Source organism: Harpia harpyja, chromosome 2, assembly GCF_026419915.1.
Source record: "Harpia harpyja isolate bHarHar1 chromosome 2, bHarHar1 primary haplotype, whole genome shotgun sequence".
Classification (NCBI taxonomy): domain Eukaryota; kingdom Metazoa; phylum Chordata; class Aves; order Accipitriformes; family Accipitridae; genus Harpia; species Harpia harpyja.
This window is the reverse complement of record NC_068941.1, coordinates 48,787,692-48,805,308: the sequence shown is the minus strand read 5'-3', so window position 1 is coordinate 48,805,308 and position 17,617 is coordinate 48,787,692. Positions and strand designations below refer to the sequence as shown.

At 41.0% G+C, this 17,617-nt stretch overlaps 1 protein-coding gene across 2 annotated transcripts; it reads left to right on the top strand.

Moving 5' to 3' along the window:
- Positions 1-8,604: 8,604 nt before the first annotated feature.
- Positions 8,605-16,244, top strand: SCRG1 (stimulator of chondrogenesis 1). 2 transcript variants are annotated; one of them, XM_052779167.1, is made up of 4 exons: positions 8,605-9,177; positions 13,417-13,535; positions 13,800-14,062; positions 15,624-16,244. In XM_052779167.1, exons 2-4 carry the CDS (start codon positions 13,422-13,424, stop codon positions 15,676-15,678), a joined length of 432 nt encoding a protein of 143 aa, XP_052635127.1. In that variant the 5' UTR covers positions 8,605-9,177; positions 13,417-13,421; the 3' UTR covers positions 15,679-16,244. The 2 variants fall into 2 exon arrangements, with proteins under 2 accessions (XP_052635127.1, XP_052635137.1); XM_052779177.1 differs by lacking the exon at positions 13,417-13,535 and having other exon boundaries at positions 8,642-9,177.
- The last annotated feature ends 1,373 nt before the right edge of the window (positions 16,245-17,617 follow it).

Sequence of the window (17,617 nt, the reverse complement as noted above, 5' to 3'; positions counted from 1 at the left end):
TGATGAATTTATAAATGGTGAATATTCACCACCTAGAAGTCAATTTGCTGCTTTGCATGCCAGTTATTTTCAAGCACAGATTTGTCAAACTGTACAAATTCTTTTAGTGACTGTGCTGAGAGAGCTTATGTTTCAGGGTATAAAAATGGTCCCTGAATTGTGTATGCTAATGTGCTGGTACTGACAAAAGCAATCTGGTAAAATTGACTCAGAATTAACGAAGTTCAACAGTGAGGAAGAGCATTGGCAAGAGGGGTTAAATGTAATTACAACTCAAGTAATCATTATTAAGTTGTGAATCCCAGGGAGACAGTCCCATTACAGGACAACAAAACAGACAAATATATGTTGGAAACAGGGAACTGGTTAACCTTTTGAACTTGTTAACCAGCTCTGTAAAGAACATGCCTCAAGAAATGTGAAGAAAGCTCACGCTTGGGTTGTCACCCTACCAGACAGAAAAGTTTGTCTGCAATTGTTTCTGAACTATTAAAAAAGAAACTATGAACCAAAAAACGCCACAAAATATCAATCATTTATCTGTAATCTGTAATCATCTGCTGTAAATGTATGTCATACAGGCAATTAAGCTTTTATGCTGTGATATATAAACAAAAGCCCAGATGGAACAGTTTTTATAGTTTACTCCCATTGAGCTATCTTGCAAATATGGTGATGAAATTTTTAAGGAGAAAGATATGTCCTGATTAATTTAGTGGCGACAGGCACTGGGCAATACATAGAAAACAGTAATTTTATATAAATACTTACATAAATGCACACAGCATTCTCAGGTCAAATTATTTTTGTATTTTGCATGTGTTGGGTGTATCTTAAGCTTAATGAGTGCCAAGGTTGCTGAAGCCAGCAGTAAATTGTTTCATAGTTTTTGCTTTATGCAAAATTGTCCTTTTTCTTGGGCTACTTACTGTCAAAACATGAACTCTACTAGGTCAAATTGAAGAGTTGCATAATGTTTACCTAACACTCAACTGTCAGGTCTTGCTAATACATTCAAGGGTCTGTGCAAAGATTATACAGTAACAATTCAGTTCCAGATACTCTGAACATGAAGCTTTTAAGTCTCCATTGAAGCAGGGACAGTCTGGAAAGTATTTTTGACTATTCTTTGGATTAAGTTCTCAATCATTCCAGCGACCCAAGGAAGACTGCATAAGAAGAAATTGAGGACCTGTATATACACATATATTAGATAACTCATAAAAGATACCTTTTAAAGATGTATATTCTTATCAAACCTTAGAAATCAGAGATCTACTGTAAGACTTGACATATTCAATTTAAATGCAAAGTTAAAAGCTCTGGGAACTGTTTACAGTGATGACAAGAAACATGCAACAATGAAGTAGTCACCTAAGTACCCTTGAAGGAGTTACCAAAACTGTTCCTCACGGAAACTGAAAGTACAAATATTGTACTTTATTGACTTAAGGTTCACCAAAAAAGGCATATGAATACACCAGTATATGAATTGTTTTTTCAATTTAATTAGGGGTTATGAATATTGAGGAAATAAATAGTATCAGAAGAGTAATGCTCTTGACTGTAGTGACCTGGGAGAACAATGTGAAAGGTATTCATTGTAAGCTGTATACCTCAGCAACAGAATAATCATCATCCCCACTCAGCTTCTGTTCAGCAATAAAGATTGATAAGCCGAATTTCACGTTTCCACAAATAACGTTCCTTTGTGGATTTTTCTGGGTTATGATGACAGTAAACTGCAACAGTAAATGGTCTTTTGTAGTTAAAGCTGATTAAAAATGAGCTGCACTGACATACATTACAAATAAGACCATGTTATTTGTCTCTGGCAAGTGTCAAGTCTAATATCCTTCAAAAAAAGGTTTCAGCTGTGATTTGTAGTTTTGCTACCCAAAAGTCTAGGGAGCGGTCTCTCTCAACGTCAGTTATGACTGTAGTCTGTAGCCTGTACACATAAGACACTGACATTTTGACTTCTTGTTTTGAGTCCAGAATAAAAATCTGGATTCAAAAGTGATTTTAGTAAAATTCCTCTTTTTTCATTATGGTAGAGAAGCCCAGACAGTGTTTAGCCTAGGGCCTCCAGCATACTTAAAACAGCCCTTCCAGAAGTAAAGCACACTGTCTCACTTTGCACAGAGAAGTCCCCAGATGGGACTGTGGAGATGTTCCTCTCTCCATCTCCATCCCCTAATAGAGCCACGTCTGCCTAAGAGCCGAGGATCTATCTTTTTTTAGATATATTTCAGGGGGCTGCAGAATGCTGTACCTGTCAACAGCAGTGATGTTTGGGTGAAACATCTAAATGCCTTGTGTGGGGCTTCATTTGGGGTACACACATAGGTGTAGATAACAAGTCTCCAAAGTCTTCATCTCCCAAGATATGAAGTAATCTAAGCACACAGCTATGAACCCTGTTAGCTCCATTAACACTAGTGGATTTGCTAGCCATTTTGTATTACCCCTAAAGCTGGTAACATTTGCTATCAGAGCTGTATGAATCAAAGAGCTGGTACAGATAGCAGCAGTTCTGCTCAGGAGCTACAACACTTTACAGATACAAAACCTTTGTAGATTAATTTGAAGTTACCAAAGGACCTTGTAATAGATGCTGAAGGTAACAGTTCATTTGATGAGAGAGTCAGGATGGACAACTTTGCAAAAATGGGATGAGTACTTAAGAACCATAACCATTACTCTGTTAGTTATTAGAAAAACAAATCCCTTCCCTCTCAATAAGCATCTACAATTACCTCATTATTATCTATCAACAAATGAAGAGGCTTTGGTGGGACTCAAAGGCAAAAGTCCTTTCAGGTTTTATATATGCCCAAAACTATTTCTGGCAGGTAAAGCAGGAGGAAGAAACACCACTGCGAGATGAACTGTGACTAAGCGGATAAGGGTGATTCAGCTTCTATCACAGTACTTCACTTTCCAGCAAGTTTTTGGCAAAAATCCCTCATCAGAGGCTAAGGAAACTAAATTGTCTATTCATACTTAAAGTTCAGAAACAAACGGTTGCATACACAGTCACTTGCCACGATGCAGGGAGGTTGCTGTCCTCACAGGGCATCTGGGCTGTGACCTGACAAAGAGTGATAGGGACTGGTAAGGAGTCTGCAAACAGAATATTTGCTTTGTCAAACCACGATTACATGAGCTCATTCAAGATGGTGCACCCAGTACAGGTGATACAGTTCTGGAGCCTACAGTAAACTGCTAACTGACTTCCATTTGAGCATGGGGCTGAAATCACAGAGTAGTTGAGGTTGGAAGGCACCTCTGGAGACCATCTAGTCCAACTCCCCTGCTCAAGCAGGGTCAGCTATAGCAGGTTGCTCAGGTCAGCTGGGTTTTTTATATCTCTCAGGAGATCTCCACAGCCTCTGTGGGCACTATGACCTTCTTCACAGCCAAAAAAGTTCTTTAGACTTTGAAATGGAATCTCCTGTGTTCCAGCTGCTGCCCATTGCCTCTTGTCCTGTCACTGGGCACCACTGAGAAGAGTCTGGCTCTGTTTTCTTTACCCAATCCCCACCAGGTATTTTTAGATAAACAGATAGAGATAAAATCTCCTCTGGGTCTTCCCTTCTCCAGGCTGAAGAGTCGTAGCTCTCCTGGACACTCTTCATACAATATATGCTCCAGTCCCTTAGTCACCTTTGTGGCCCTTCACTGGACTCACTCCAGTTTGTCCACATCTCTTTCATACTTGGTCACCCAGACCTGGATCCAGCACTCCAGGTGTGCTTCACCAGTGAAGAGCAGAGGGGAAGGATCACCCCCTTCAACTTGCTGGCAACACTCCTCCTAATGCAGGCCAGGATACTGTTGGCTTTCTTTGCTGCAAGGGTCCATTGCTGGTTTATGTTCAACTTGATGCCCACCAGGACCCTCAGGTCCTACTCTCCAAAGCTGCATTCCAGCCAGTTGGTCCCCAGCCTATCCTCGCGCATGGAGTCATTCTTCCCCAGGTGCAGGACTTTGCATTTGCTTTTGTTGAACATCACGGTGATACTGACAGCCTGTTTCTCCATACCCTTTGAGTGGCAGCCGAACCATTAGGTACATGGTCTCCTCCCTCCACTCCTGCTTCTTTTGTAAGCTTCCTGAGGTTGCTGTCACTTCCTCACTCAATTGTGGGTAGCCATCTCCCTCCCCTGTTCTTCCTTGTTTAAGGCTCTCCTCACCAGGTTGGCCAGCCTGTTGGCAAAGATGCTTTTGCCCCACGCAGTCACACTTGACACTTTCCAGGTCTCTGCTGGCTGTACTGTTGATGACCACACAGATGAGCAGCAGGGGTAAAAGCCTGAGGGCTGGACAAGCCTTTATAGTCTCTCTGCAACAGCCCAGAGCTGAGCACCCAGCAAGCAGCCTTGTGTAGGGTCAGAGCTACCCTGTAACAGGCAAAAGGCAGTGGTGTGGTCAAGGACTTCAAAAGTCAGTGCAGCATCCGTCATGTTTTTAGTGATGATGATGAAGGAAAACTAAGTCAGACCTTACAATTAACGTAAGTTTGGGGTTTTTGTTTTGCTTTTTCATTTTTTTTTTTTCTTTAACTACAGAGAAATTAGCACAGGTGATAGAGGCAAAGGTATCTCTCGGTTTTCTGTCAGACTCCTGGCACCAACCACCTTCAGCAGCCACAGAACGCTCCACATCCTCAAGGCCAGGTGCCTTTAAGTATCAATAGCTAATGCCTAGCAAAGCAGTGAAAAAAAAAACCAACCCAAAGAAAACCCCGTAACATTCTGAATCAACAAAGAATGAGATCAAGCATGGATTTCTAGGTATCAGACAACCAACATCTGTGATGGCTGGTAACTGGGAACAGTTTCCAAATTTAGAGTAATTTTTCCATAATACATTCGGATTCATTTGCCAGCCTGAGACTCCAGACTTCATACATACACACTTACAACTAACTCATTTGGCCTGCCTGGAGTTGATAGTTCACAGCATCAGCAGGTTCTGAATATATTGCATCTTCTCTGCCTTCACAGAAAAGCAGCAACAGCCTGAGCATGCCAATAGACCATCGATCTGAGGAAATACACTAAAAGATGCCTTTGATTAGCCCAGTGCTTTGTGTCGCATATTTTAACCAAGCACAGACTGCAGCCTGCAGAAAGAGTTGAGAAAACTAACAGCAAAACCAGGAAGCCAAAAATCAAAGAGAGAGGAAACAGAGGGGCTCTGGGACTCCACAGAGAACAGCCACTGGGAGTAAAGCAGCACCCAACAATAAAGGCAAGAGAAAGAAGAAATGTTGCATGAACAAGAACTGCTATGCACCTGATTTCTTCAGAACAATGAACAGTGTTCCAGAAAACTCAGATGAATCCTCCAGGCTAATGCAGGTACAAGGTATAAAGCAAATTATCAGATGCACGAATTGCAAAGGCAATTGTAGAGTATTTAACAGCACAGACATTTTCTAAAAACAATCATCAACAGAACAAAGGACACACAATTAAAATTACACAAAGTAAAAGCACAAAAAACTGTTTTCAAATACTTTTTCTGACTGACATTATAGATGTTGAGTGATGGAAGGCATGACATGAGAGGCGCAACGCGAGTTATATTTGTTTTACACATGTGAATATTTGCAAAATGAGCATGTAAGATTTTTATCTTTGCTTAAAAATCCATTATGCTGAAGATTGACTCCAAAGCACCCTACCCACTGTGATCCTGTAACAAATGATGACAGCAGTGAATGTCTTAGCTGTGCCGGCACTGTCATTAAGTCTCCGAGGTCTTTATGCATCCCTACAATACTACATTCCTTTACAATGTTCAAGTACAGGTTTTAGACTGCATCATCCGCCAAAATCAGGTTCTGAGGTTCCTTACAGATCTCCTCATATAAACTCTATGTATTAATGAGCCAGCTGACTCATAGGTTAAGTGGTATCTTTTAAGAAGATTTAATGTGAGTGGAGAAGCATCGGTATTTCTCACTGTCAGCCTGCAAAGAGCTGAACGTTGATCTCAAGGATACAATAAGATGCAAAGTGATTTTTGTTTACAGAAAAAAGCTAAACCTGTGTGGCTCACGTTAAGAATGCAAAGCACATTTAGAATGCTGAATACTTAAAAAAAAAATAAAATTAAAAAGTAAGATTATTTTCCCAGGGCACATTACACAAATCTAGTCTAGAGTAATGCTGTATGTCAGAGGCTGCCACGCTTTTGCAGATGAATTTCAGTGCTGCCTTTTCTTTCTTTTCTCAACCTACCAGGGGCCATTCCCCTTTGAAAACTACTTCTCTCCTATGGATTGCTGCTGCTACCTTGTCACCACCCCCTCCTGCCTCCATCTGCCACTGCCTCCTCACGGGCCATCACTTCTTGCTGGCTCCAACAGCTCCAGCCGCGGGGGGGGGGGGGGGCGGGGGGAGAAAAAAGAAAAGCCAAAGCAGCTCTACTTTGCATCTTAACTCTAATGTTGCCAGACCTCTTCAGACAGGAACAGGGATACGTATACATCTAATACACAGTCTCTAAATATAGGGAGTTGAACGTGATTCATGATTACCATCTCTACGCAGATGAAGGAGGGTGAAAAAGCAAGATTTACTTACGGTTCCCCTGCAGCTCCCAGATGCCATGGTGGGGATCAAAAAGCCTCTGCGATTTTCGATACCCCTCTGTCACGGCTGGCACCCTGCTAGCCTGCGCCAGACACCGGCTGCCGAGCCCACTGGGGACGCGGTGCTGGAGCAAAAAGGCAGAAAGAAGCCGAAAATAAAGTGAGCCACCAGGGCTGGAGACAGGGAGGGAGACAAAGTCAGTATAGAGACAGATATTCAGGGCAATGGGTTAGGGGCAAAGTGGAGAAAGGGAAAAGGAGGTAAGATCTGGAAGTACTGCTTTGCACTTTGCTTCCTCCCATTGCAGGCTCCCCTGCTCTGCAATGCATTTTCCTATAAACTACCTCGCTTTTCACACCTCAAAGAGTTGTTCCCACAGCAGCCTTCTCCTACCTCCTCTTGAGTTGCACTTCCCTGCCAAAATTCCCTAAAGCTTTTGCTTCCTCCAAATTCCAGTTTGCTTCCCAGTCTTTACTCTGAAGCAGCATCATGAGGGAGAACATTTCCTCCTGTTCCTGAATGTTTTCAGTGACTGAAAACATCATACGTGGAGCTATGGAGGGAGAGGAAAAAAAAATCACCAGCAAAACACCATCTTTGTTAGAACTGTCTTTTCGCAACATGCAGCGGGACGTTTCCTGAAGAAAACTATCCCTCACACACTTCACTTTATAAACAAATCTGTCAGTCCACTGGACTGCTGTCCAAACAGGGCTCTCAAAATGTGTTCTGGAAACACAGATACTCCCTGGAAAACACAAGAGAACTTAAATGGGCAGCAAGGGAATAATCCTAATACGTTTCCATTACACCTTCTGACAAAAACTTCAAATTATTCATACGTAAATTTATTTGTAATTAACAAACTAAAAGGGCATCCAAATCCAGAGCATCAGCACAACGTGCTCTCCTTCCTTCCTCCGAGTTTTATCCCTGCTTATAGCCAGTCGCTTGCTGATGGACATCCGCACCAGGCTCACGGCCTCCTCCCGCGGCAGAGCGCTGCCCCGGAACACTGCGTACTCCCAGAGGCATTAGGATAATCTCGTTTAAGGCATGGACCGCCCTGGCTGGGATCTGCACCAGAAGAGAATTTCTGTAGAAAAGCAGAGGCAGCGCCAGGCATTTTGTCACCCTGAAAAGGCAAAGGACGTCCCGTTCCGACAGCAGCTGCCCGCAGCTACCTCCCCTTTTAAGTTGCCATGCCCATACAGAAGTGGCAAAAAATGTCCTGCCTGACTTCTCTAATCTGAATTAGAGGCAGGGGTACAACATGCATCCTGCTCTCTGCTGACCCAGCTGCCCACCTCCAGCAGAGCGGGGAACACCACGAGCAGGTAGGCTCAGTTTCAAGAGGTTTGCTTCTAAGCATCTGGGCCCTTTGCCTACTCTCCTTGCTGCAGCAGGAGATGGGACGTGCACCTCTTACAGAGGCCCTAGTTCACTTCTGGCATACGATAAATCAAACCGAACAAGCACCAAGACATCAAATTGTAAACTGAGTCAGCTGAACAGAGAGGCACCTTTTTGTACTCCCGACAAACTCCTGCACTGGAAGCAGCCCAACAGATAGAGAAAACCAAACTCTTACAAAGCAACATCAGAATCAAAATGATGCAGACTAGAGAATCTGAGAATTACAGCTCAACAGCTAAGGTGCAATCACACTTCTCTACTCACGTCACAAAATAGATCCAGGATGGCCATAATAGAACAAGGGCCAAACTGCAACAGAAATATGAGGACACATGCTTCACCCTCAAGACTGTTTTCTCATTAATACATAATACTTCAACTCCACTTAAGAACCTCATTCTGTGTTTTTTATGGTACCAGATAATCCAATTAGCTATATTGGTCTAAAATAACTTCCTCTGAAATACTCTTCAGTGTAATGCTTTACCTCTTGATCAAATGTTTGGTCAGCAAGGAATTCAATGCATGGCATCGTTGAGTATGCTGTACTAGCAGTCTGGTTAAAGTAATTAGTTTTTTTATTATTATTTCAGTTTCAAAAACCTGAAAGAATCCCAAAGTCAGGAATTAAAGTATTGCATGAGATTGTTGGCTAGGTCTGCTCTTCTCCACCCAATGCAAAACAAGGCATCTGTCCAGCAACCACATTCTTCTGCCTGTGCAGTCCTGGGACCCCACTGCTTCCCGCTCCCCCCAGCCTGCTCAGGCTCCACAGCAAGACACAGTTATTCCACAGGGTGTTTCCTCTTCCCCCGTTCCGGATGTTATGCTTCGCTCTCCGAGGAGACAACTTCTCATTGGATCCTGGATGAACTAATCGTTTCCTGCCGGAAAGGATACGTTCATTTTTCCCCCCCCAGTCTAGGCTGGCAGTGACTGAGAGAGGTAGTTCTCAAAGCCCATCCTCTGGCCCCTCGCTGGAGAAGGGAGCACATCAGTCACAGGCAGAAGTCAGGACAAACAAAGGGCTGTTTATACAGCATCTCCCATCAGCCCTCCCTCTTCTCATCCCCACTAGCTCTCGCTCTCTCTGCGTACATCTAAAGAGATACAGCTGCCAAGGACGTGGAAGGGATTGAAGCAGAAGAGAAAGGTATGTCTTGCTCCTGAAATTACCCTTGTGCACTTGTTCTGCTGATGCTAGTTACAGAGCAGAGAATTCGAAGATGATTTGGGAGAAGCAGATATATTCTAGACAAGAGATGCTATTCAAGACAGATGCATGGATATGATCCAGCTAAAGATAATTCTTTTACGATCTTGCTCTTCTTCAAAGTTGGATGCTACATATTAACATCTAAAGTCATTAAACATACTATATTGCCTTCCAGTGCTCAATATTATTGCAAAATTGGTGAATATGGAGGGAGTGTGTTCACAATGAATTGCTGTCTTTAAGAAAACTAAATGGGTTTTAATAAGAACTCAGTTTCTGGAAAGAATCATGGTATTGATGGTAATTACAAAGCAGTAATTCACTGAATTCATCCTCAGTGGAATAGCTGCTGTCCTTACAATGCACCAACTGTTCAAGCAAAATAGATTTGAAGGATTTTTTTTTTTTTTTTAATGGAAAAAACTTCATAATATTATCAGTTATGCAGCTCTTGTGTAATGATTTCTTAGGAATGCACTAATAAACCTAACTAATACACACCAGCACACCTAAATATTAAATGCTTAGCTCAGCATTTTACAGGTGTTTCTGAAATGGAAACTTGACAAACAAATAAAAAGACATTTTATTTTGAATAGATATTTTTAGCTCTTGAACTCAATGCACATTAAGAAGCAAATATATATTAAATTTTTTTCACTTTAAGTGCAACTTGTTAACCCAGCACATGCCACTGGACAGACTGGAAAAGATCATACACCAAAAGTGTACCAATTAATGTAGTCCTTGTGTTCAACATTAGGCAACTGGAGATGCAGCCTGCTTAATAACTCTGAAGGGTGTATTTAATGGTTGATAGACCAAACTGTAAATATTTATCTTTTCCCAAACATGCAGGATGTCTAGAGGTGCTGAAATAGACATTTTGCGCCATTTCTCAGTTTTCCATTTTTCTATCCCCTATTTCTAACACCTGAGCCCCTACTAATATCAGGTGACCTTTAAAGGGCATCACTTCTCATGAAATATTACCCTGTTGTTCTTGACCAAGGAGGCTGAAACTTGTTTTTTTCTCTTTGGTTTTTTCTGCCTACCTCTGCATCTAGCGGATCCAAAGACTATACGGTGCCAAATTGCCTGGCAGGATAATTCAAACACTCTCAGCTGAATGATCAGGGATAGCACTGATTCCTGGCTCACCACGCATATTCCCAAACTAACCATCTTCCTTTACACAAAAGTCCAAGTTACTTCAAAGCACTTGTACTCCCAGCTGTACTTGGTCTCAAACTTTACTTACACCATGTCAAAGTAACCAAAGTAATTCAATGAAAAGAACTTATGCAAATGCAAGGAGCTCGTTTTAAGTATTTTTAGATGGCTTTACTCCTGCTAGAATTTAAAATGATATAATCTCGATAGAGCAACCTGGTCAGGCTTAGCATGATTGGCATTGCTACCTTTTCAGAAGGTTTTATAAAATAAAGAAATGTAAGAGGGTGCTTGCTAGCAATAAGTCTTTGAGTCACCTTAGTGATTGGACTTGTTCATCACATTTCCCTGATTTGTTTTATGAGAAAGGACTGTTTCCATGGTATGTAAAAGCAGGTAAGGTCTTTGACATGTATTTTGAAATAAATATGCACATACTAGCTCCGTTCTTTACCTAGGCAATCAGTGACATTCCATCACCCGTCCAACCATATTCAGGAAAAGAAGTTGCAGCAGTTTGTCAGAAAAAGATGCTGCATCTGAAAGGTCTGCCGAGTTTATCAGCATCGATCCCGTGCAGGCAGCTGATGAAACGCTTCAGGTCCTTGGCAATCTTTCATCTGCAAATAGGGACCTTTCCCTCACAGGAAAGAAATAACCCGTTGAAGAAAGGTCTTCCAACTAAAAATTTCCTTTTGGTTATGATCTGCAAAAAAACAGAGAAAATATAAAAGCAGAAATAAAGTTATAATAAAATAAATATTTTTTTTCTGAATAATAACAATGCTGAGCATTGGCAAGATGCACAACTGACCTATTAGTGAAGCTGTCTATCCATAGCTCACCAGCATATTGACTTTGCTAATACTGATTTTGGCAGTCATTCATACGAACCCCCTTGATGATGCACTACAGCAACATCCTGTTATATTCCAAGGCAAGTAGTGAGTTACCTAAAATTGTAGGTTGCGATTTTTTAATCCAGCAATCTGACAGTCTATAGAAAATCCGCCCATTTTCAGGATGGAATGACTTCCTATGAATTTTGAGCAGACAGGCAGCTGGCAACAGATTCAAATGAGCATTCCAGCTAAACTCCAGGTAGGGAAAGGACACCCAAATTTTTTAGGAATAAAAAAAACATACACAAGAGCAAAATATGATGAATGCCTCATCCTCAGGGGAAGAACTCACAGAATAATCCAATCACAGGAAACAAAGGCATAAACCCCCTGCTTCCTATATTTCTCTTTCATGGAAATTTTCTTCCATTAAATACTTAAATAATTAAGCTCAATTATTTGAACAGAAGAATGTTAAACTGTACTCCTTGACATTGGCATTTATCAAGGTATAGTATAAACAAACTTGTTCTGTTTAAGCATTAAGACTTCTCTGAGCAGGACCCTCATAACTGCAGTGTTTATACTCCTACAAAATAAAACCATTATTATAATAATACAGATTCTTTACTCAAGTCTAAAAAACAACATCAGGCAAAGTTAGAACAATGTTTACTTTATTTGAGAAGTAGTTTTGAGGTCTAAAACTAATAAAGACAGTATGTTATTCAATACTGCACTCTAAGGTAATTAAAAAATAGATCCCCAAGGCTCCATTACTAGTAGTTTATAGGAGTCTCCTACTCAAAAGTTCACATACAAGTTCATGGAAACTAAAAGGAATCATTCAATGAATTTTGCTTCTGCAACAGAAGTTAAAAAATACTCAAGAGCTTATTTTCACTTCAGTCGTGTTCTTTAATATATTGGCCACTTTTTAACACTTTATTTGGCTACTGGTCTTCAAAAAACAAGTTTGCAAAAATCTTATGCAAAAATACAATTGAAGAGCATCGAGGTGTAGTATTTTATCCCTAGTATGAATCCAAATTCCCAGATTTTCTTGTAGTCTCTGGCGTGTCATTCATTGGCTGAAGAAACGGAAGATCAGCAAGATAGCTAGCTATGGTAGTGATATAACTCCCCAGAAAAATTACTACATGTAAATTTATACATTTAATAGCTTATTGTTTGTTTTTCAAGGGTGATCTCAAGAGTTTTACAAAGTAACCTAAGCGGGACTATTAACTGACTTCTATAGCTGGCATGCCTTCCCCCCCCTTATCTAGATAATAGCTCTGCCATCTTAACTTGACCTTTGATAGTCTTTGATCAGACATTGCCTTATGCCTAGTTATTTTGGGGTTAGTCTAGAGCACTCTATTCTGCAGCCCTGCAAGAAAGACCACAGCCAGCCCATAACATCATAGTGTCAGGGGATGGACTCTGAAGCGCCAACAGTATGAAGGGCAGCAAAGTCCTCCTTGAGGCTAACGCAACTACAGTGAGGAGCACTCAGGGAGAGCTCGCCGGACAGAGCTGGCCATTGCTTTAGGTTAGCTTTCAGAGCAGAAGTCCTATTTAAATCCAGTAAGGTATCAGACCCCTTTCATTCAAGCATGAGGAAAGGTAAAAACCCCACTCTCTCTCCTAATACCAATAAAGTCTACGTTGAAGCACTGTTCAAAATGCTAATTTAAAAGCCAATGCAAGTTCAAGGGTCTCATCCACAGTGTTGGGCATGGTCAGCCTCTGTGCAAAGCAGCACAGAAGAGCACAGCTAGCATTAAACAAGCTCATGCAGACGATGGAAAGCCTCGTCACCAACAGGCAAGTGTTACAAGGGGTAATTTATCCCGCCTTTTTAAAAGCCCATTAAACCATAATGACCTCCTGTAGCAAGACTCAACTAAGCAGTTTGCAGTACCAAAAAAAGAGAAAAAAAAGAGAAAATTCTCAGTAATGCTATATCATACCAGAGCCTGCAGTCCAGGACAGTGGCACTTGGCAGCACTGCAAAGAGCTTCAGCCTCCTTTGCTGTTTAACGCTTCATTTTCTCAAGCAGTCGATGACAGAGGATTCAATCAGCAGACAGTTTTTCCACAACTTTGATGGGGAAAGATACTATTAATTTTATGTGAGTGACTCTTGTTTCAACAGGCAAAATGACCAGGAAGGCAAGGAAACCCACCCGGACATTTTCCCCTGGTTTGGTAGCAATCGATACACACACTCACACCACCGAGAGAACACGGCCAGCTCAAAGCAATTTTCTCAAGGTGAGAGGCCAAAGAAACAACAAAATTGCCTGGAACAGAAGCCTCAATTCCCGAGGAAAGGATTCCCAAGGTTGTACAGAAAGTAATGAATATCAATTCTGCTGCAATATTATTTATCTCCTAGGAGAAAACACTCTCCAACACTCAGGCTCAAACCTCCCAAAGTTCACAGGAAAGAAAAGAAAAACGCAAGCCAGAAAGCAAATTGGAGAAAGAGATCTGTTCAACAGCTATACCTGTGTCACGTACCTCATTTCTCTTTAGCACCCTGCTGCAGGAAGCTTCGCAAAAATGAAGATGGTCTCGGCGCTGCTTCTGCTGAGCACCCTCCTGGGTACCTCCGCGGTGCCTTCCCGGCGGCCCTCTTGTTACAAGAGGGCCCTCAAAGACCACAACTGTCACAACATCCCCGAAGGCATGGAGAACCTTCGACAGATCGATGACAGTCTGCAAGATCACTTTTGGGAAGGGAAGGGCTGTGAGGTGATCTGTTACTGCAACTTGAATGAATTGCTCTGCTGCCCAAAGTAAGACCACACTCATTTCATATAAACTTGTACAGTTCCGTATGACTGCCCATTGTATTTTCATCATTTTACAGTTCCACTGGTGGAATAAGCTACCATTTTAAAGAAATGCCTCACTTCAGATGGTTTCAAATTATATCAAGAGATAGCCAATTATCTGATACACTGCCAGTTTTCAGGTTTTGTTTTTCAGGGGCTCACCTAGGACTTGCTTAGCGTATTTTATAAACCTGCATGTTCTATTATAGGGGACTTTAGCATTTAAATCACCCAACTTTTCACTCTTCTGTTTGATCTAAACTAAGTATGAGAACTACATCAAATCTTTATTCACAGCACTTCGCAATGAAAATGTTTTCAGGACCATAAAAAAACCCAATTCGATTTCTGTTCCACGGCAAAGAACTGTATTGCTATTCTAAGGCGCATGTACATACGTCAGTTGAATAACTTATTCTGTAATGACAGCTGTTCAAAGTAGGAAGGCAAACAGGGGGGAACAGAGGTTCACAAATGCCTGCAAGGGAGGGAAAAGATTTAGCCCAAGAACATCAACACTCCTCTGGCTCACTGGCACTGCTGACATAGCTGAACAGCAAAGTTCTCACTGAACGTGGGTTCTTCTGTTGTTGTACTACAGAAAGAATGTACATGCCAACAAAATTAATATTGAGTTAAACAACACCGCCAGCCCATACCGGTTTGAAATAATAAAATGTATCAAGAGGTATTATTTCATTCAGCTTTCCAGCAACATCTTTTCTTCAGGAAATTTAGATTAAAAACATCAACACTTCAAAACTTACTAATACTTCACAGGGACATTAAATGTGATGGCATTACATAGGCAAGCAAAAATGACTTTTTATATGTGCTCCTCTTACCACCCAAGTTTCTCAAGTCCCCTAAAATCCAATAAAAGGCAACTTTTCAGCATTCCCATGGGGGAGTAGACTTGAACCAAGTGGGAATGAATTCTAAAGCTAGAGACCTCACATTCAAACTGAGAGCAGGGTTTAAGTATTTCATCTTTCACTTTCCCTAAAACCGGATATGGCATCCTCACCCTGAAGCACACTTCAGGTTTCTAGCTTTAACCTCTGAGCTTTGAGCAGCCTAATAAAGCCTCTTACTTTGATACAAATACCTAAGGAGGTCTTCCTTCAACCATCCTGAGGTACAGAAGACTTACTTTGCAAGTCTGCTCTTGGGACAAATTGCACTAAATAGTATGAGTGTACATGCCAAAGTTCTTTATTTTTATAATATTACGTATTTGGTAACTTTACTTTCTCAAAGCTAAAATACCAGTGTGGAGTCCTGGCACTCTGGTCAATGAAAGTTTTGCCATCACTTCCAAACCAGGCCAGTACAGGTAGAAATGCAGTACCTTCATCCAGACCTGCAGTTGCATTTGCATTGCTGGAACGGCATCCCACCAACACAGTAATCCCACATATATCCCACCATAAGCTAAAAAAATCCACAACTGGAAATGCATATCATGTTAAAGCTCTGATAAACCAATCTACTTATTTACATATCTGATAATATCTTTCAGGGATATTTTCTTTGGACCAAAGATATCTTTTGTGATCCCCTGCAACAGTCAGTGATGAACATCAAGTCTGCCGGTAAAGCAACAGACGTCATTCTACCATCACATAACAATACTTGCAAGGGGAAAAACAAAACCACCACCACCAAAAACACCCTTCCTTTCTAACCACAAGACAGTGCCTCTTTTTACACTGTGGAAAAATTACCTTTCTATACCTTTTTGGAATCTCAAATACGTAAGAAGTTCTCGTTTCTGATTTGGTAGCTGACTTATTTTCCATAATGGTGTAAAAGACTGTACAAGCTCTTAATGCAACCTAATATGCAGCCCCCAGCAAAAAGCCTAACTCTTGTTACTCAGCACAACATTTTCAACTAGTTTGGATGAAGAAACTTCAAGCCTAAGCCTTCACATCATTAGGAACGTGACTCTCATTGCAACCTATGGCAGTGCGGCTTCCTATTGCTTTTTTGCCATCACACAATGTTGGTTTAAGCTGAAGCTACTCAGTCCCTGGCACTTCTGCAGACAGGCTCCCACGTTCTATTTAGGCATCTTAAAATACATGCACATACAAAAGGCAAACTTTCACCATTTGTATTTGAAAATTCCACTGGGGGGCGGGGGGAAGAGTCAAAACTCACATTAATAGGACTAAAGCACACTTCGGTCTTAATTATGTCTTAATTATGGTCACCTGCATTAACTATGCGATCCGTAAAACCTGAAACTTTTTAATCTTAACATTGAACATTAAAAATACTGTAACAGTTACAATAGTGCGTGTGTACATATATACATTCAGAAAGATATCTAAAGAGGATGGGACTGATGCAATGTCTGTTAAGGCAACAAAAAAATCCACACTTCAGCAGCTTTTTTTAATCAAGCCTTGTTTGAAATACAGTACCCCAGAATTAAGTTAAAATGCTGGCTTTTTATTTTTAAGACTAGCCCTGTAAGGAAATAGCTAGGGAAGTGAAGACAAATCGGTATCTCAAAATATTGGAAGTAATCATCTTAATGTTTAAGAGGTATCACGATCTAGGCTGTAGATACACAGTCACCTCTCAACACCTGCCAATACCAATTGCAATACAAGAAAAAAACAGCCAAAAATTTATGTCCCTTTGTGAGTTTAAGGAAAGCCACCTGAATGAGCCAGGCTTACAGGCAGCAAGCCTGGCTTATTGCCTTACATATAAAAACTCTTTAGCTATCAAGTCAGTCACATGGAAGGTATGTAGTACTGAAGTAACTATTTAGTCTTTTCTACTCAAAAAGTGTACTGTTCATCTAATAATCTTACAGCATTACACCACAAAAACTGCCACCAGCAGTTTACCAGACTTATTTCACACGCAGTATGAAATATCATGATGACTGTTTTTCTTCCTCTGTTAGTAGATGAAGGTTGGATAGTGGGGGAGGAGGGTGATTATACATAGCTAATAATAAATGTTTCAAGTAAATCTGTGTGTACTATTTTTGCCAAGTAATTTTTAGGCTACTGACTGTTAAACAAACAGTTTGTGTCACCAGGCTTTTTAAGCCTCGTTTGTGTAATTATTCCTGAGTCATTTGGGCTTCCTACCAAATCATCAATTAAGGGTAAAAAAAAAAACCCCATAAATCTGGCAAACCACAGTCAAAATATCCAAAGTCAGTGCTCTGCTAAGAAAACATATGGTATCTGCTCTTGTGCAAAGCCCTCTATAAGCTTCTAGCAGTAATACAGGCACATAACTTCTGTTGGTTGTGCCATCTAGTTTCTACATGAATCATGTTGCATACGCCTGGCATTCGCAGCTTTCCAAAGCAGCAGTAGCAAAAAAATTTAAGGCAGATGCAAATCTAGGTAGTAAAGTTAGTAGGTGGTTTTCAGTTACTTTCCTTCCACCGCTCCTGGCTAAGGGAAATCCATAATCCACTGGAGAAAAATTTTGCCACTTTCCACATGCAGCAGGATACTTGGGCTACTACTTTAAGACTGA

Excerpts from the sequence above, each read along its gene's own strand:
- SCRG1 (XM_052779167.1), top strand. The coding sequence starts at position 13,422 with ATGACCAGGAAGGCAAGGAAACCCACCCGGACATTTTCCCCTGGTTTG. Across the intron at positions 13,536-13,799 it reads CTCAAAGCAATTTTCTCAAG|CACCCTGCTGCAGGAAGCTT; the intron begins GTGAGAGGCCAA and ends ATTTCTCTTTAG. Across the intron at positions 14,063-15,623 it reads GAATTGCTCTGCTGCCCAAA|GGATATTTTCTTTGGACCAA; the intron begins GTAAGACCACAC and ends AATATCTTTCAG.